Raw genomic sequence first — 20,255 nt, forward strand, 5'->3', positions numbered from 1 at the left:
CCAATTAGTTGTTCTATTCTTACTGATTTTCTAATGATCTTGCTTTAATTTGGTGAAATTATATTCAAACTAAAAAAAATTCTCAGCTCACATTGATAACCATGATATTATATAAAGAAGCTTCAAAAAACCATATTTGAGTCTATTTAGGGCTAATGGTTGAGGCAATATGATAATTTAATATTAAACAAACCAAAAAGAAAAAAAGTAAAAAAAAAATATTTTGCATTTTAATGTGTCAAGAAATGGAAGGTACATGTTGAATCCATTTAACATTTTTTTTTAAAATGTTGATCACAATGTTTATTTGTTCTCTCAGGGCACCTTGAAGTATAGAATCATAGGTGGTGTACCAAGTGATGCATTAAATTTCTTTAGAATAGAGGACACTACCGGTCGTATCATTTTGACTAACAGCTTGGTGAATAGTCCATCCATGAATGCCCGCTCCAGTGTTGTGGTAAGTAGTATTAGTATTCAGTTTACAATGGCCTGTAATAATATTTATTTATTATTCATTGATCCTATATTTTTATTCAATTTGAATTGGCCTGTAATCTTTTTATAATCCTTACATATGTTTTCTATGTTTCACTCTAGCTTTTCATTGAAAGCTTTGATGACCGAGTCCCCTCAGAGGTGATCAGTAGTTCAGTCACTATTTACTTCAACCGTAACCTTAGTCCACCTGTCTTCATACCTACAACGTATTATGCAAATATCACTGACTATGATCCTCCTGGCACGAGTGTTATTGCCTTAAGTGCTACTGACAATGATCCATTGGTATGTTATCGTACAATTCTAATTGCTTTTACCCTTTGAGAGTGTTAGAGCTAGAACTTTTTTTTGATGAATAGTTTCTTATTTGATGTAGACGTAAAATGATCTTCATTACTATATCTTCTTTTAGCAACCAGAGAACACAATTATATATAGGCTGGATCCAAATAGAAATCCTGCTGATTACTTCACTATTAATAGCTACACAGGTCTTATCACGGTCGCGAAGATGGTTTCCCAAGATCCTTCAAAAACAAATAACTACACGGTAAGTAGCTTAGTGTCAGTAAGTTAAGTTATTAAGAATATTGTAACTAGTTGACATATCTCATGGTAATAAGTTTACCTTATAGATCTATATCATATGTAAGTAAGTTTAATTTTAAAGACCAAGCCACATTGTATGTTTAGGTACAGAAAGAGCAGTACAGCTGATTTCAAAGCCAATATAACTTTTGTAAAATAATTCCAGCTTTATGTACTTGCACAAGATCCAAGCCTTGAGCCTAAGACAGCCACAGCCACCATTTTTGTCACTGTGTATCGCAACAATGCACCCTTCTTTATCAATGATCCTTACACTGCATCCATCTCGGACACAATTGAAGTCTTGTTTACTTTCCTGACTGCATCAGCAGCTGACCCTGATGCACAGGTAAGGCTAGATATGTTAAGCTTCCATATTTAGCAAGGTATTTAACTCACTAAAAGAGTGTTAAAATCTTTTTTTGTCATTGAAATCTAAGTCTTTGTGTTTGTTTAGATTGACACCAGTTTTTTAAAGTATGAACTTCTTTGGTAAACTCACAAAAATGATGTTTCGTTGGAAAAAGAAATGAACTTTTATTATATTTATTTTTTAATCATAACGCTTTTTTATGTATACTAAAGGATTTTTAACATTTTTCAAGATTAGAAATAGTCTTAAAGGAATGAATTTATTCTCAATAAACACAGAGCAATTGTTGTTGTTTTTTTAACTTAAAGGAGCAACAAAAATATAATAACTGTTTACTTGAGTTTGCAATGATAACAGTTTCCTTTCTGCAACTCAGTAAAAAGTGATTATGTTTTACTTCTAGTGTGATGAACTGATCTCATTCCACCTGTCTAATCAGAACTTTTGTATTCATTTCCAGCGACCAGAATCAGAGAACAGTAAACTAGACTTCAGTATTATTAACACCAACAATGCTACAGACATAAGGAAAATATTTGGCATTAACAGTGCTGGACAAATATTCCCAGTTCGATCACTTCAGAATCTGCCATCCTCAGTCTATTCAGTAAGTAAACAGTAGAAAAATTGTTTTGTATACACATGTATTAGAGTTGTCAATTACTTTAAGAACTGAACAGATCTACATGGATTGTCATACTTCCAGATAATGAGGAAGCACTAAGTTTTTTGGTTTCTCTCACTATGTTGACATTGACAGTAACAAATTTTGTGGAAATTTCTGGTGCATAATTTCTGGAGTTTTCTTTTCAAACTAAGTATTAATCTATAAAGATAAATTCCCCCTCAACTATCTGGGTCTGGGTTTCCAAGATTACCTCTTTTTGTTTGTATTTAGAAAATTGTAAAAAACATGCTGTGACATGAACGATCCTGTATTACATCACTCAGAGAAACATCATTTGTTAAGTTTGAATTTGTTTGTCCCTTGTTCAACCAAGCTAAGATGGGAGACATTCATTTATAAGCCACTTTAAGGTCACTGTATACAAATTTTTACTACTATTGATGTAGGTCCACGTTTAGTTCTCTGTATTTCTCCTCAATTCATTACATAACAAAATGATCTTATCTGTTTTAGTACTTAAGGTAGCCCTTTATCTGCTTTAGTACTTGAGGTAGCCCTTTATATGCTTTAGTACTTGAGGTAGCCCTTTATCTGCTTTAGAATTATTCAGTCAGTCCTAAAGCCATTGCAGTATTAAGACTCTTAAAAGATAAGCCTGCCTTTTTTTGTGTTACTGGGATATATTGATGGTATGGTTTGGGTCCTAAGCATTAACTATCTCATTACATAAAGAAGTTGATTAGCCTTTCATTGAGAGCATCAAGAGACCCACTAAAGCCTGATTCCTTATAGCTTTATATCAGTGTTGCCCAAATTATTTAATCTGGGTACCTTATTCATTTCTGGCATACTTGTCAAGGGATGTGTTACCTTAAAAAAAAGGCACTGAGTCTCTTTCTGGTTTAATTATGCACTGTGTGCAGACGTTTCAATTGCTGAATAGCTTGGTCCCTGCTGGATATGTTTAGTTCTTTGACTTACATCTATTATTTATTTTCCAAATGGCTTTTCCAAATTTTGAGTTAATTTTTTTCCATTTGGACTGATTTTTTTTACCCATGTTGTGAATTAATTAAATTTGTTTGGGTTATACTATTAAAAACTTGTCTCAGTACAGTTTATTATTTAATTATAAAAGTGTCTTTCTTGTACAAATAAAGAAACGGTTTTGGGTGGACAGTATACAAATTAGTTAAAGTAACAAAAGCAAAAAAAAAACTATTTTAATAACCTGCAGAATTGTTTTATGTGGTTTTTTTAAACAAGCTACGCAGCTAATATCAACTCACCTTGTCTATCTGTCTGTCTTGTACAAATCGTGTACACATTATTTATCCCACTTACCATTCTTAGATCAAGTTGAAACTTTTCACAATTATTCATTGACAATGACATTACATGAATCAATAAAAAAAATTAACCAAAAAGTTAGTTAATTAATTTTTTTTAATACAGGAAAAGGGAGATGGATCATGCAGTATTGAGATAAATGGCAATAATTATTTGATTATATCCCTTATATAAGCTTTCTTTTTTTTTGTAAGTGTTGTTTTTTTTATTTTGCTTGTTCTTCATTAAAAAGGCCTTGGCTATGTTTTATCACCCTCACATCTGCAATATTTTAAGTTTCAATATCACTGCCTGGTGTGGCAATCTGAGCATTAAAAATAAAAATAAACTTTATAGAATCCTAAATGCTGCTGGTAAAATCATTGGCAAAAAACAAACCCCATTTGGGCAGTTGTTTGAGACAAACATCTATAAAAAAGCTAACAAGATCCTCGAAATAAAGAATCACCCTTTGTGTCAAGATTTTGTGATTTTACCATCACAGAAGAGATACAAGACACCGATAGCAAAGACAAACAGACACAAACACTCTTTTGTTCCCCTGGCAATCAAATAATTAAATAAGAACAATCTGGTATAAACTTTGTCACATGTAAATTATGAGTGAGTCTGGTATGAATGTACATTTTGGTTTCTTATAGTTACATTTTTTTTGTTTGGTGTAATGCACAAATTGTAAGACAAATTTCCATACGGATAATAAAGATTATTATTATTATTATTATTATTATTATTAGTTCCAAGTAGTAGTGTCAGATAGAGGTGTCCCATCACTGTCAGACACAGCCACAGTAACTGTCACAATTACATCCAGTCCTGGCATATCATTTATACCTTCAACTGCCTTCTACAATAAACCAGAGAATATTCAAACTCCATCAGTACTTGAAACTGCTAATGCTACTAATCAAGGTGGCGCCACTGTAAGTATCAAATCACAGATTCAACTTACTCTTTGACTTCTTATAGTATCATATCATATTTAGTCCAATATTATTGTAAGGATAGTTATAGTACATTTTATTTTGTTATTTATTTCCCAGTAGCAGATTTTAACTTTATTCTGAATGTCTTACTGCTCAACTAAATGCTTTGGTTTTGTTCATGTCTTTGTTTTGTTCATTCATTTTAATGGAAGAGTTGTCCAGCATTACCAGAAAAAAAAAAAAGTTCCCCTTTCAGACCATGGGATCTATGGGGCGGATGAGGTTGAGTTCATCTATTTCTTTGGCCGATAGTTAATGAGGAAATAGTCATGTGGCCAGCACAATGACCAAGAGCCTTTACTTTCCCCAACTAAAGTCAGGTACCCATTAGAGCTGGGTAGATCACAAGCCAGAATACATTTGTAATTACTAAAACTTGATTTTAAATAAAATGCTTTGGCTGCCTCATTGTGGCGTGAACATTCTGGGCCCTTGCCTTGATGGTCTTAGGTTCAAATCCTGGCCCTTGCCTTCCTGCGGGAGATTTGGTCTAGAATGTAATTGTCAGAAGCATATAAAACAAAACAATCTGGCAAAAGACTTTAAAAACTGAGATTATTAATTCTCAGCATGAAAATGTAAAGAATATATGTTATATATAATATTACCCATAATCTTAATACCCATAATAAACTCATAATCTTGTTACTTGTATGCATGAAAAGAACTTTAAGCTACTCATCCTGAATTTGGTCATTACAGAGTCCCATCCTTTATGAGCTCATAGCTGATGGTTTTGCCAAGACTGCTTTCAACATAAGTAATACAACAGGTGTCATAACACAGATTCTCCCATTCAGCAGTGATCCTCTGAGGTCTTTGTCCTACTTGGTAAGGTTTAAAACAAAACAGCATAAAAATATTATTATTTTATTTATATTAGAAAGTAAAGAAAAGTTTTATACTTGTTCAATTCTATACTATTTGTGCTTTTACATTTTCAGCTGACAGTACGTGCATACAGACAGAGTGACCCAACAATACAAGCTTACAAAACTATCAGGATCAATATTGATAGGAATCCCAGCACACCAGTCTTCAAACTCAACTCTTTCAGCTTTACCATTCCAGAAAACCAACCTCTAGGAAGTGTATTTGGCAATGTGAATGCTACTGATGCAGACTCTGTAAGCGTCTTCATGCAAATATTCTTTTTAAAGACTTATTTTAATTTATAGCAGCCAATTTTTTTTTAGTAATGGACCAGTCTAAGATAACTTTTTAAAGATTGTTCTTAATAGCAGACTTTATTTTAACAAAGGCCATTGGCAGCATTGTCATTAATCTTACTATTTGATGCTTATCTTAATGCTCCTGTTCAGTATAATGGAAGATTCTCCTTATAACATAACCATTATAATGGTATTATATTTTGTTACTACATAATTAATAAACACACTTTTTTATCCAAATGTAGGGTACAGCTGGTGACCTGACCTACACAATATCTCGAGTCAACAACAACCCATTGACAAGCTACACTTTCTTCTATACCAACCCATCCACGGGTGACATCTCTCTTACTCGCAGCTTATTGGATGATCGCAATACTAACTTGTACACTGTGAGTCTTGTAACATAACTATTTTACATTTTTAATGTCCTTATCTTATTTCATTGTGTACTTTGCCTATATAAATGTGCCTCAGGCAGATGAAATGATTGTCAGGTGCTCAAACCCCATTAAATATTGTCTACTTTAAATAGTAATGACCTTGTAAATTTTTATGTCACCTTTGTCAGTCACAAAGTGACTAATAGATCATCTCATAGAAATATAGAGATGAAAGCCTGGGTATTAGCAATCATGGGAACCATGTCACTCACACAGCAGCTTATGGACCTATTGTAAGGGCAGGTGCCTATACTATTTGAGATATGTAGCATTGCAGGTTCTGCCAGGGTGTAGTACTGTGTGCTGCAGGCTGACTTAAGGTCATCGGCTCCTGATTTTTCTTAATGGTTGAATTCCAAAGCTTTTCTCATATTTGGGTATAGCCACAAAGCAGCAGAGGTGTCTTCTCCTGGGTGGGTTAACAAGTCCCTCTTGCCAAAGCTTTTTTATATGGATCTTATTTTTTTTTCTTCTGTTGTACAGTTCCCTGTCATTGTGACAGACAATGGTGTGCCTCAATTGTCAGCTACTGCAACAGTTGCAGTGAATGTGTTGAGAAACATGAATGGTCCAGTATTTGTGCCCAATAACACTTACAATGTTTACATCAAAGAGGATGACCCAGTGGGAAAATTACTTTTGGACCTGAATACAACAGAAGCTGATGGGGTTAGTAATTTTCTGTTGTTTTTTTTCTACTGTAGCCACATCTTAATAATATTCTATTTTATTTATGCATAATAACTCTGGTTCTATAACCACAAAGGAAGCATTAAAGTAGTAAGCCTGCACTCTAACCATAACTATTATTGACTTTAACTGCATTCTTGTGCTTCCTGCAACATAGCTTGTGTAAAACTATGCTAGAGCTACTGTTAAATTATTACTTATATCTTCCTATGCCATATAGTGGCAAGTTTTTTCTCTTCAGAGATTGATCAAAGGCAATTTCCATATCCTCATCCCAACTAGTGCCTACTGATTTTAGGTCTTCTAAGAAGGAGTGATGCCATTAAGAGATTACTCCATTAGGCAATCTCCTGCTTGAGGAAACACTACAGAAGACACAAAATTGAATGCAGCAGATTAAAAGTCCTTAATACATCTTGAACTAACCACCACCGCAAACTGCTTTTTCATTATGAGAGATCAACAAGAAATGTTTGCCTAAGGGAGGGGATGCGTAAAGGATTGTTGCTGGTGTTTTTTTCATTTACAGAGCTTTATTTTGTTATCACTTTAAACTTGACTTTTTATAAATTCCAGCAACCAGTCACCTACACCATTGACAGGAGTGGTATCAACACTTTGTATTTCAGTATAAATAGCACCACTGGAATCCTTTCACTGGCAGAGTCTGTGCTGAGAGCTCCTAGCTCTCTCTTCACTGTAAGTTGAGATAGTATTTTTTAGTAGTAGTATTAAATATATAAATATCAAAAACATGTTTGACCGCCTAAAAAGTCTAAGTCTATCTGATGAATGTCATAGTGCAACTAGTCAGTTTCTTACTAAAGGCAAAGTAAACTATATGTTACAATATAAATTAGAATGTTATAGCTTTAACTTTTCAGGCTTTAAAAAATGTGTTTTCCTCAGTGCAATGCCACTAGTTCAGTTCCTCTTCTTTTGTTCTCAGTTATTTTAATACAAAATTTTTTGCTTTAGAAAGTTAATCTTGTTGCTAATATCTGAATGGAAAGTTGAATGACTAGAACTTAAATCTGGTTTATGTCTTTTGAGGTAAGGATGTATTGTCTTTTTGTTTTGCAGCTGACTGTCATAGCCAGTGACAACCAGCCATCACCAAGGACTGCTGAAGCCTATGTCAACATTTTTGTGTCCAGAAATCCCAACGCACCCGCCTTCATCCAGCAGCTGTGGATAAAGAACATTTCAGAGTATCAGGAAGTCAATGTGCCATTAATGTCAGTGTTGGCCATTGATCTTGACTCTCCTAATGTAAGTCAATTTAATTCAGGTGTCATTATTTAAAAGTGAAAATTTATCACAATGTGGGCGGGCCTAGATTCTATTGTACTTCAAAGCTGCAGACGCTATCCAAAGGTCTGAACAAGACACTTGGCCACAAAACACACATTTTAGAAAAAAACAACTATGGAGAGCTGTCTAATCTGGAAACTATTGCTCATTTAATAAATACTGGATGAGTTATCTAAACCCTCCAACATAAAAATGAGAAAGAAGAAAAGGAGGGTATAGAGAGACTATTGTAATTTGCACCTTGTAAATTAAAACTATCCAGCTTCTTCCTATAATTTGTTTATACATAAAACTGACCTATGTATTTAAAAAAATGAATGAGATTTTCTTTTTAATGTTTATATTTACAAGTTACACAAATAGACTAATTGAATCAATAGATATGCTAAGACTTAGAGTATAAAATGAATTATTTCACTATTCTCAACTCTGTTAGCTCTGAATGTTACTGTAAACATTTAAAATCACTATCATCATTAACAAAGCTGGATCAGATATCTTATGAAATACAGACATTACTTCAAATAAAAAGATGATTACGTCCTACATGTGGTTTTTAGATCAATCTAGTCATACATGTTAATCAATAGCTTAAATTCTGCCAAGACATTGGTTTTCCTGGCTGATTCAGGCAACCCATTCCATTCTCTAATGGCACTAGGGAAGAAGGAGTACTTGTACTTGCACTTGTGGGATAAATGAACAACTAGTTAATATTATACTAACATTATTTGAAGATTTTGTGTTAATTTGTAATTCTGATATTTTTTTTTTGCAAATTATTTTATTTATAGAGTGACAGTGGAAGAGTGACATATTCAATTGTAAATCAAACAGCCATCAGCCCTACACCCACAGGTAGATTTAATACTGACTTTTTTACTGTGGGTTCCAACAATGGACAGATCTATTTGTCTAAAGCTTTGACTACATTAGACTCAGCAGATGAATATGATGTAAGTAGACCTACTTGTACAGGAGGCTTTGTTCATTGGTTAGTTTTTCAGACTTGAGACTGTGGAAGAATAAGATATAAAATATACCTACTAGCACAATATAAGTAGACCTACTTGTTTTTTTTTTTTATTTTAGCTTTTGTACTGTAGAAAGGTTTGTTATCCTGTTCAATCATATTATAAATACAATGGTTTGTTGTTGATGTGCACTCTCTGTTTTACCACAGATTTACATTCGAGCCCAGGATGGCGCAGTGACCCCCAAGTCTGACATCACAAGAGTCAACATTAAGATTGTCAGAAACATGTACAAGCCTGAGTTTGTGTCTGGTCCTGGTCCTTTTGTGGCCACCATCAGCGAGACACAAGACATCAACTCCAATATTCTTAGCGTCTCGGCTGTTGACAATGACACAAATGTGCCACTGAGCAAAGGAGTAAGTAGTCGCTTAGTCATGTGACTTTAGGGTCTCACCATACATTCACTTGGATTTTTTTACAGAACTTTAGGGTCTCATGCAACAGTCACTTGCATGTTTACAGATCTTTAGGGTCTCATGCAACAGGATGGCTGCTGTAGTCAGTTAACATAATAATGATACATATATGGATTTACCTGTTGTATTTCAAATAGCAAATTGCTGACATTAAGAGTGTTAAATATTATTTTTGAAGTTTACTTTGTAGTGTTCTGTTTTAAATTATAATTTTACTGCTTATATATTGATTTCAACATTTCAATGTTACAGTTGTAAATGTTTACATTTTATGTTAAATCTAACATAATTATAATATTTTAAGCCCTGTATGTTAGGCACAGTGGCCGAGTGGTAAATGCTTGGCTTCCAAACAGAGTGGACCCAGGTTTGAATCCTGATGAAGACTGGGATTTTTAATTTTGCGATCTTTAGGTCAATTCTGAGTCTACCCAGCTCTAATGGGTACCTTGCATTAATTGAGGAAAAGTAAAGGTGATTGGTCATTGTGCTGGCCACATGGCACTCTCATTAACCGTGCACCACTGAAACAGATGACCTTTACATCATCTGTCCTATAGATATCAAGGTCTGGAAGGGGTAATTGGGTACTTTACTTACTTTAGGCTGTATCTCACATCTTAACATTATATTATTCTAAATCTCTACTCTATATTTCTGAGGCTAGTACATAAAATTTTGTATTTCAGACGCCTAATGCTCAAGTACTGTATGAACTCAGAGATTTTGTAGAGAGTAACAAACAGAGTCGATTCTTTGGAGTAACTAGCGATGGCATGATCTACAAGAAACAAGCAACAACAGGGGACACTGGCAGTGAGACCTTTTCAGTAAGCATTGCTTTTCAAGTGATTTGAAAAACATTTTTAGTTAACTACAAGTCTTCTGCAATAGACATATAGTTACAATAGCAAAGTTTATTAGGTAGATAGAATTAATGATTGTTATGCCATGTCGTAATGCTTTCAGTTCCAAGTTATCGCAAGTGATAATAACTGGAAAAGAAATTCATCTTCAGTTGCCAATGTCAGTATCACAGTGAGCTATGTTGGTAATGCTAACGGAGAACTTGGATTCATACAGCCTATCTTCTTGTAAGTTCCTTTTACAAGTCTAATGGCTCACACTTATGTATGGTGTCAGGAGTGTAGCATTGTCTTCCAGATTTCTTGGCATCTGCAAGTTTGGAGGTGCCTCTGGGCCTCTATTTAAGTACACTGAAAAAACACAGAGTAGAAAATCGTTTCATTGATCTTAATGTCTTCAAAATCATTTAATATAACAATTAATCCAACAATGAACAACTTAGAGAAAACATAAATCCTTGAACAAATAAAACAACCTGACTGACAAAATATTATTACAAAGCCTATATCAACTCACTCTGTCTGTCTGTCTGGTAAAAAGTTTGTACACATTATTTCTCCCACACCCATTCTCGGATAAAGTTGAAACTTTGCACAATTGTTCATTGATGTTGACAATACATGACTCAATTAAAAAATTAACCAATTAGTCAATTAATTACTAGTAATTAATCAGTTTATTTGATACCAACAAGTGAAATTAATCCTTTGGTATTCACAAATATTAAATATTTAGGGTTTTGTCCCCTTAGATAATTGTACTCATTATTTCTCCCACACCCATTTTCATATCATGTTAAAATGGCAATTATTTATTCTACGTAACAAAACATGAATTAATTTTAAAAATTAACCAATTAGTCAATTAATTATTGATAATTAATTATTTTAGTTTGTTATTGAATATAGTTGTAACTGTGGATGATTTCTTCCCTTACATTCGCTTTGTTTTTTAAAAGACTTTTTCTATTTTTCTTGCTGTTTAATAAGTAAAGCGAAGTGAAGATACAGACGATCACTAACTAACCATCACATTTAATGACTTCTGGTATTGAACAATGACCCCTGATTGGTTAGTTTTTGTTCCCCTATGTAGTTTTGTACAAAGACTTTTCTGAGTTTTGAACGTCATTTTTAGTCTTTTCTTCAATCTTCTTAACCATCCATCTTTCTGAAAGTCTTTCTAACTTTGGCTTGTTTGCATGTATTCAAAATCTTTAAAAAATCTGCTCTGTCATAAACAAGTAGTTGTTTTTTTGTACACATACACAAAGTGACCTAATAGCCCGGTCACCCCTCTCTCCCCTGGCTTATGCACTGAGACATAGCATTACTAGAATTAGTGTCCCACCCTTATAATTAATTCTTGATGTCCTATGTATGGTGATATTTTTAATTAATCTGTTTCTTTGACTTTTTTTTTTTTTGTTTCTTTACTATTTTGATTTTCTCAACAAATGAAAGCATTTATCAGCTTCTTTTTTGTTTCATAAATATTTGTGTAACAAGTATGTTTTTGCTAGATTAATGCTCATTAATTCAGGTTCTTGAGTTGTGCAGATTAAAGTAATTGTTTTATGTGACATATAGCCAATGACCATGTATCTTTTGTTTCAGGGAGAGTGTTACAGAAAACACTGCTGTCAGTGATATCAATCGGATCGTGTACATGAAAGTTGAGAATCAAGAAAACAATCAAGTTTTGTGTACAATCACTGAGTCAATAGGTACAAGACTGTTTCCCTCCACTCAATTGTAGTGCACTTCTTTTACATTATCTTTGTCAATCAGAATACACAACTCAATCCAAAAATTAACCAATTAAGTTATATTTTTTAGTACTAATTTTAGTGTGTGTTTTTTTTTTAATAGAGCATAAAGGGAGCTAAACCCTGTAATTTTAAGATAAATGGTAGTAATTAGCTGCTATTTCCCCTTAGATAAGTTTTTAATTTGTAAAAAGTTTTTTTTCTTTCTATTGCTTGTTCTTATTCTGTATGAGCTTCAGGATTTAACATGAATATTTTCTTGTTCACCAGATACATTTGTTGTGAGAGCTATAGAAAATGAAAAGAACTGTGCTATTTATTTGAATGCACCTCTGGACAGGGAAACTAAAGACAAGTATGACTTCACTGTCAATGTACGCAGTAAGGCACTCACGGAGACTGGCAGGAAGAAGCGTCAAACGTTGTTTAAATACAGTAAGTAGTTTTACTGTTTCAGATCTTTGAGGAGGAATGATTCTAAGCTGGTTAGGTTTTCAATGCAATTATAGTGGGCTTTTTTTTTGGGTGCAGTTTTTTTTTACAATGTTTGATGGCCTTAGAAGAGGGAATCTTTAGCATAAGAAATATTAAGTGTTATGGTTATTACTTAACAACATCAGAGCTAGACAGGCCTTAGAGTGGAACCCCCAGGGAACAAGATGTAGAGGAAGACCACAGTATACTAGGTGAAGCCGTGATGACAGGAAAGAGCTGGGAAGCTATTAAAAAACTAGCAAGAGACCGTAGAGGGTGGCCTGTTTTGACTGAGGCCATATGTTCCATTAGGAACGCAAAGGAAAGATGAGGATGATGATGGTTATCACTAACTAGCTTTATCACTCAGGCAGGCATAGATCTGAATTGTGAATTCTTGTTTTATTGATGGTGTTTTAATCTTGGTCTTTTAGTTAGCATAACTCCTTGATTCATTCATGATTGCTGCAAAAATAGATTTAACTCATATAATTGATTAGTATGAATGCCATTTTTTACCATTAATATTTATATTCTTCTTACTTCAGTGATTCATATTCTTTTTTTGTTAATGCTTCGAGTCACTATAAAGATTCTTATTTTTTGTACTCCACAGATACCTGGAAAGAAGCTCGAGTAGTAATACAGGTTATTGATGTCAATGACAATGCCCCACAATGGGTTTACGTACCATATCCTAGAAACACTGTCAACCCACCATCAGGCACCCAAGGCATTTTTATCACTGCTGTAGATAACTCTTCATCCACAGACACAGTTGCCATTCAACTGAAGGTTCATAATTTAAATGTCACTTTTGTTGTGCATATTTAAATTACTTGTACCAATTTTTAACCAAATAATATTTTTTTTATATTAAATTATTTATTTGTTGCTAATTACCTACCACAGGCTACTGATCCTGATGAAGGCCTAAATGGTGAAGTAAGATATTCTCTGGACATTGACACATCTAACCCACCACCCTTTAGGATAGACACTGTCAGTGGTAACCTGTACACCAAAGACTTTACTTCAGAGGACAGGGCCAGCAAGGCACTCCCATACACATTGATGGCTCAGGCTTATGACCTAAGTGTTCAAGACCTTGGATCTAAATCTGTCAGAGCCAATGTTTATGTAAGTGACAAATATCTATTTATTACTATTTATATTAAAGAAGTCTATAAAACACTGTTTGATGCCAACTTATCATCTCATTTTTTATGTTTAGGTCAACCTGATTAGAGACAACAATCGTTTTGTAATGGTGTTGAATAAGAAAGCCTACGCAGATGTCATCTCACAAAAGGAAATATTCAGATCGTAAGATTTAAATCAAAAATACTTTAAGTGTACAACTTTTAGAAGTTGTAGCCTACCGTCACAACCCTGATATGTAAACTTACTTTATCTAAGAAGCTATTCTATCACAAGTCTGATCTAAACTATGTAAACTTACTTGATTTAGAAGCTATACTATCAAAAGTCTGATCTAAGCTATGCTAATGTTAGCTGACAAAGGTGTACATTTATTTTTTGCAACAATGTTTTTTCTACTTTGTACAGAGCCATACAGAATGCCTCAGACCTAGTTATAATAATAGAGAGAATTGAGCCCAAGAGAACTATTGAAAATGGGGAAATCAAAGTAGATTCTCAATCGTAAGTTGTTGTTTTTTATTGTAGCTTAAGATATTAATGAAACTATAACAAGAATAGAAATACTGATAAAAAAATCAAAGACAATATTGTAAAATGTTTTACATGTTTCGGATGTCCCTTCAGAGTTGAAGATAATTTACTTTCTAGTCCAAACCTCCCCCAGGACGATGGGGGATGGCAGCAGGCAGGGTTTGAACCCGGGACCATAGATAAATCCAAAGACCAGATTGCTAGGTTTGAAAAGGGTACTTTACTTTGCTTTAAAAATAAATGAATGGCTGCCTAGTCAAGTGGTCTGGATTTTTTTATTTTTGGGGGGGCGGGGTTTGAACCTGCCATTTCTTGCCATCATGTGGGAAGTTGGGGCTAGGATGTCATGGTCTTCAGTTCTGAAGAAGCATGTCAAACAAAATGGAAGAAGATAGAGCTATGGATCAGAAAAATGTAAGACAAAAATGAAGATACAAATACAATCAAAGAATCTTTTTATGTTTTCAGAACTGACATTACATTTGTAGCTGCTGTGACCAAAGAATGGTATCAGTTGGTCAACCGTACTGATCCAGAGGCTACCAAGTGAGTATAGTGTATCCATGGCTACCTCTTTGTTTGTAAACCATCATCATCATCATCACTCCTTTGAGTTCCTCATGGAACATAGGGCCTTGAAAAAAACACGCCACTCTCCACAGTCTCTTGCTAGCTTTTTGATGGTTTCCCAGCCTTCTCTGCTTCTTCAAGTACACAGCGTCGCCATGTTCTTTTTGGTCTTCCTCTGCGTCTTGTTCCCTGGGGGTTCCACTCTAAGGCCTGCCTAGCTCTGTTGCTGGTATCTTTTCTAAGGGTGTGACCAATCCATCTCCACTTCCTGTCTAAGATCTGCACTTCTATATTTGTCTGTCCACTCATCTCCCACAGTTTGGTGTTTTCTACTTTGTTTGTAAACCATAGGAGAGTAATTTGTACTAGTTTTTTTTCTTAGCCACTAAGGTTTTACCTGTGCCTCAGCAAGGGTTTTGTGTATTACTGACACTGACCTGTTGTGTTGACTTTAGTCTTCCAGTGATAAAGTCAACACTGCAGATGTGGTGGCCACCTATGTTTGGGTTTCACTTGTTTTCTCTTTCCTTATTGTTACCAAGTTACTGGGAGTTTTTTTTTTTAGCATAGGGTTACATTGAGTTGAAAGTGGGTGAGAGAAACAATTTAGATAATATAGAGTACTAACAATTAGCCTATCTAGATCTACAATTATTTTGATGTCTTGACCAGGATATGATCTAAGTATGTGTTACATTTTATAAAGTAGGTAAATACATTTCATTCTCTAACTTTTAACATACAATCAAGATTGTCAACTTTTAGGTTCAATCAAATCTATTCCTTCTACACATTTCTAGTTGTCTGGTATATTTCTAGCTCAAATGTGCAATAACTAAGCAACTTTAATTCTATGATAGGTTCAATCAAATCTATTCCTTCTACACATTTCTAGCTCAAATGTGCAATAACTAAGCAACTTTAATCTATGACATAAATCTGTTCATTATGTCTCCTTTCCATTCTCCTCATCTTTCCTTATTTTTGTTAGCAATTCAATTTTGTGCTTTAGTTTTCATTGAATACTCAAGTTCACTCATGTACTTCAACCCTTTTTGACTTATCATATTCAATGTTATTGTCTTCAAAACTTTGTTGTATATGGTATTCCAGTTTATCATGGTTTGACTGTCTAGTTCCTTTTGTTGGGGGCGATTTTGAGGCAGTTGTGTTTTAGTAGTTATAAAATGTTTATTTATTAAGATTTCAACATGTTCCAAAAAGTAGAATAAATGGCAACCAAGTTGGAATATATTTAAATGTTGATCATTGATCTTTACCCTTTGTGTTTCACTGGCATGCAGAATCTTAAGTACTAGATGTTCATAAAATGAAGACAAAATATTTGTGTTCATTAAATCAGTGATACTGGATAATTTTCAAAGACATAAACTATTCATTTTAAGTTGTTCCTTTTTATTTATTTTTTGATAACTCATTGATCACATTTCAATCATTTCACTCTTGGTTCACAGCCTTTTGACATCACTGGATGCCATCACTAAAATAAGGAATGTTCTAGGGGGATCACTAAACACAACTATTGAAACCATCCGTCCACCCTACGGCAGCAATTTAGTAATTCGTAACATGTTGACCAAGTCCTACATCTGGTGGATGGATGATCCTTGGGCAGCACTCATTGCCCTAGCCGCCATCATCATCTTGCTTTGCATTGTGGGCATTATTGTCATCATCTTCACTTATGCCAGGTAAGTTGTCTGTTTTTTGTTGGTTTTTTTTTTTGTGTATACTAGCTTGGTTAAATTATTTTTTAAAAATAGTATTATATAAAGACTTCATAAAATCATAACTAAAACCCATGTCACTGGCAAGATCTTCCTTCCCACATACATTTTTAGTTTGATTGCAATGTGTGGGTAAAAAAAAAGTAACATCAAAATTTAAAGCTTAAAATTTAAAAAAAAAATTTAACTTTTAAATAATAAATGGAATAGTTTGCGAACTGAATAAGCTATGAGGCACTATACTAAACAGCAGAGTTTCTTGTTAGGGCACTACAGGAGGCCTAAGCCTTCATGCCCCTTTACCAATTGGAGTTATCTTATCTAATGCAGACATTACTTCAAAAAAGAAGATGATTACGTCCTACGCGTCATGCATTCAGTCATGCATATTAACCAATGACTTAAATTCTGCCAAGTCACTGGTTTTCAATGGAGTTCAACTCAGATACAGGGAATAAGTCTAATTTCCTATTCAGCTAGGTGGACACAAAGTTTCAGACTTGAGCATCTTGATATCTGAACTTTCAGCTTTGTCTTAATCATATCAATTAACCCTTTCTTCAAATACAAAACACTAAATTTTACTAATAAATAAAATTGGTACATTAAGGGTTAACTAAAAAGCAATGTAGACTGCTGCAAAAAGTTTTTTGGCATGTTATATTAAGTTTGTTTCTATTATTTCTATGATTGAATGTTATCATTATTTTGAATTGGTTTTCAGATATATGAAGTACATTGCTCAGTATGGAAAATATATGGAAAATTCAGCTTTTGATAATCCTGACTTTGTAGAGCCAGCAGCATTTAGAGAATATGAAACACAGGTGGGCTTTTAGTTTCTTAGTTAAACATGTTCTATAATTTCATTTGTTGTTAACATGAAAAAAGACTAAAGACTTTCCTAATTATGTGTTGTATAGTGAGTTATAGTCTAATTTAAAAGGAATCACTACCAGAATAAAATCATTCATTTGATTCACACTATGCGATTATAGCCTTTAATTTAAATGAATCACAACCTGCATATAATAACTGATATGAATGAATCACTATTAACCTACTGTTTTCCAACTAAGAACAGGACACACACCACTATTAAATTACCACCTGAACAAAATAAACTCCACACAACTCCCCCTTTGCAGACACAGCGCCCACACCTTTGAAACCGTAAACCATATCCTCTTTGAATGCCCCTCCCTACTTCCACTACAGCCCAACATAACCAACACCCTGTACGGCAGTGCTGAACAACTGAAGAGAACAGCACACTTTTTTTCCTTGGCACAGTCTGCGAAAGAGCTCACAGCTCAGCAGCAATAAAGCTGGCTAGAAGAAGAAGAACCTACTGTCATTTTATTGGAGAATCACAGACTTAAGGCATTGATTTGAATATTAGACCTCTAATTGGAATGCTTACATCCACAGAGCTTAAATATGTATGTCCCTCCTGATGAAGCCATTCCTGACTACGGTGAAGTCAACATGACATTAGGTTCCTCAGGAGTTGAACATGCTACTCACACTAATCATGACCCCAGAGTAGCTGCGGCTGTGAATCCCATATTCCAAGGGTAAGTAAAGTAGAATAACAAGTAGATCTTTTTGCATATAGAATGATGACTTGATTAGATGAATGTGGGAAATTCTTTTTTTTTTAAGTGACTTGATTAGAGGAATTTTTTCTAAAGGAACATTTGCAAATTTTTTAAAAAAATATTCTATCTATTTAACACAAGGGCACTATTGATCAAATTAATCTTTTTTTTTTTATCACTTTCAGAGATGTGAACCAACCCTTAGAACCCCACCAGCACTCTAGGCCAGATAACTTAACCATGTTGTAACAACTCTCCATGTAGCTTGTTTTTTTTTTATATATTATTTTGTTTTGACCAAGACATTTAGAAACTTCAGAATCAACAATGAACAAATCAAACCTGTTATTCTACAAATGATCGATTATACATATCACGCTATGTATGTTGTTAATGCCAAACAAATCACTGTCTTGTTCAACATAATTTTTAATTAAAATTGAAATTTTAGTTTTGACTTTTTAACAAAACAAACATTGTACAACAAGACCACTGCTGCCTTCATTTTTATTGTTATTATTATTTATAGAAATATTTTTATATACTTTTTTTTTATTAACTGTTTTGATACTGAATGCTCAACAATATGGTGAGTTTATTAACTTGTGAACTTTTGACTTTGGATCTCTCTCTTTGCTTATTATTGAATTGTAGAGTTATTTACACAAAACTTGTTTTACAAGTTGTTAAAATTTACTGTAAATCAATTCATGTATTTGTATACCATTTGCTTCTTATACATTCCACATGTAAATTCCTGTTATCTATTGTAACAAAAATTGCTTCAAAATTTGTCTGCTATGCATTTTATATGCAACATTCCTGTTGTCTATTGTAACAAAAATTGTTAAAAAAAATTATTGTGTGATAAATGTTAAAGTTGTGATATTAAAAAGATCAAACTTTTGTGTATGTGTGTGATATCCTAAGAAACTAAAATATATTTCAGAGAGATATGTTGTGGTTCTTTTTGTTTTGATAAACTCACCTATTCATTGATGCATCTTTATTTCATATCAACTTATTTATATATGAATAAAACCATTCCTTACATTTACACAAATGTTGTCTAGTCATTGTGTTAGTGTCTTGTTTGATGCACATTGATTTACAAGTGTGCCCAGCTACTTGAAGTGCTTAGGTACCTTAAACAAAAATTGTGCAACTTGGAAGTAAGTGAAGTAGAATTTCACCCTTTCTAAAGCCCATTTCCTTATGAAAGTTACGTGATGACAGAACAGTGATGCACCTGCATCTGTATCGATTACTAGTTACTCTTTAATAAGGCTTAAATATGACCAGCTAAGAATTGAATGCTGTTAAATCTAAATGTTGTAAAGAGTTTAAGTTAAAGATAAATGATACTTTTTATTTTTGCTTTTTTACATTCCTTCTATCAGATTGCACATTCTTCATGGGTGAGCACTGGATGGGTATTTTGAAAACAGCTCTAACAATGTTCATACAAATTTAACTGTTAATGTATCTTTGGGAAAAAAAATACCTACATAACTGGCCACACAGTGAAAACTCTGATTTGACTTGTTAAATTTTTTCAAAATATAAGCCTCTTAAAAGTACATTTGGCTTACACTTCTTCAGTGAGAATTGCCGAACTCATCTCAAATGTTTCTTTGTATTCAGTAAGAAGGAATGAATAAATAGACATACGTGAACATTTTTGTGCACAGACCTATGTAGATATGTTGCTCCAGCTCACATGACCTTGTAAAATCATTAGCTGGACTGTAAATAGAAGTTGATTGTACAAAGCTCACAGGAAAGACTGTTGGTGAAGCATTACAGGAAATACATTAAAGCTTCATAAGCGAGGAATGGATTTTAAAAAACAACTTTAAGTTATTTATTATTTTCTAGAATGCAAGCTCAAATAAGAAGAAACAAAACAATTAATTCGTTATTCTGAAGTGCATTCCTTTAAGGGATTTGTCCATAAGTTAGAGAATACATCCATATCCAGGGTATATTATTATCCACAGACACACTTCTCATTCTTCTTGAGCAGTAGTTATA

General features: G+C 33.7%; 1 protein-coding gene across 3 annotated transcripts in view; it reads left to right on the forward strand.

Moving 5' to 3' along the window:
- LOC106074824 (uncharacterized) overlaps window positions 1-19,284 on the forward strand; it is a 137,892-nt gene extending 118,608 nt beyond the window's left edge. For all 3 annotated transcript variants that reach the window (XM_056018904.1, XM_056018905.1, XM_056018906.1), the window contains 27 exons: window positions 320-460; window positions 601-786; window positions 914-1,051; window positions 1,256-1,438; window positions 1,923-2,069; window positions 4,178-4,363; window positions 5,129-5,257; window positions 5,371-5,553; window positions 5,844-5,990; window positions 6,525-6,710; window positions 7,308-7,430; window positions 7,815-8,003; window positions 8,840-9,001; window positions 9,229-9,438; window positions 10,188-10,328; window positions 10,468-10,592; window positions 11,982-12,091; window positions 12,404-12,568; window positions 13,224-13,402; window positions 13,520-13,747; window positions 13,842-13,933; window positions 14,177-14,272; window positions 14,771-14,848; window positions 16,348-16,584; window positions 17,345-17,447; window positions 18,052-18,197; window positions 18,407-19,284. In XM_056018904.1, the coding sequence (XP_055874879.1) occupies window positions 320-460; window positions 601-786; window positions 914-1,051; window positions 1,256-1,438; window positions 1,923-2,069; window positions 4,178-4,363; window positions 5,129-5,257; window positions 5,371-5,553; window positions 5,844-5,990; window positions 6,525-6,710; window positions 7,308-7,430; window positions 7,815-8,003; window positions 8,840-9,001; window positions 9,229-9,438; window positions 10,188-10,328; window positions 10,468-10,592; window positions 11,982-12,091; window positions 12,404-12,568; window positions 13,224-13,402; window positions 13,520-13,747; window positions 13,842-13,933; window positions 14,177-14,272; window positions 14,771-14,848; window positions 16,348-16,584; window positions 17,345-17,447; window positions 18,052-18,197; window positions 18,407-18,470 (4,074 nt within the window). In that variant the 3' untranslated portion in view covers window positions 18,471-19,284. The remainder of the gene's footprint in view (window positions 1-319; window positions 461-600; window positions 787-913; window positions 1,052-1,255; window positions 1,439-1,922; window positions 2,070-4,177; window positions 4,364-5,128; window positions 5,258-5,370; window positions 5,554-5,843; window positions 5,991-6,524; window positions 6,711-7,307; window positions 7,431-7,814; window positions 8,004-8,839; window positions 9,002-9,228; window positions 9,439-10,187; window positions 10,329-10,467; window positions 10,593-11,981; window positions 12,092-12,403; window positions 12,569-13,223; window positions 13,403-13,519; window positions 13,748-13,841; window positions 13,934-14,176; window positions 14,273-14,770; window positions 14,849-16,347; window positions 16,585-17,344; window positions 17,448-18,051; window positions 18,198-18,406) is intronic.
- The last annotated feature ends 971 nt before the right edge of the window (window positions 19,285-20,255 follow it).

Source organism: Biomphalaria glabrata, chromosome 2 (genome assembly GCF_947242115.1).
Source record: "Biomphalaria glabrata chromosome 2, xgBioGlab47.1, whole genome shotgun sequence".
Lineage (NCBI taxonomy): Eukaryota > Metazoa > Mollusca > Gastropoda > Planorbidae > Biomphalaria > Biomphalaria glabrata.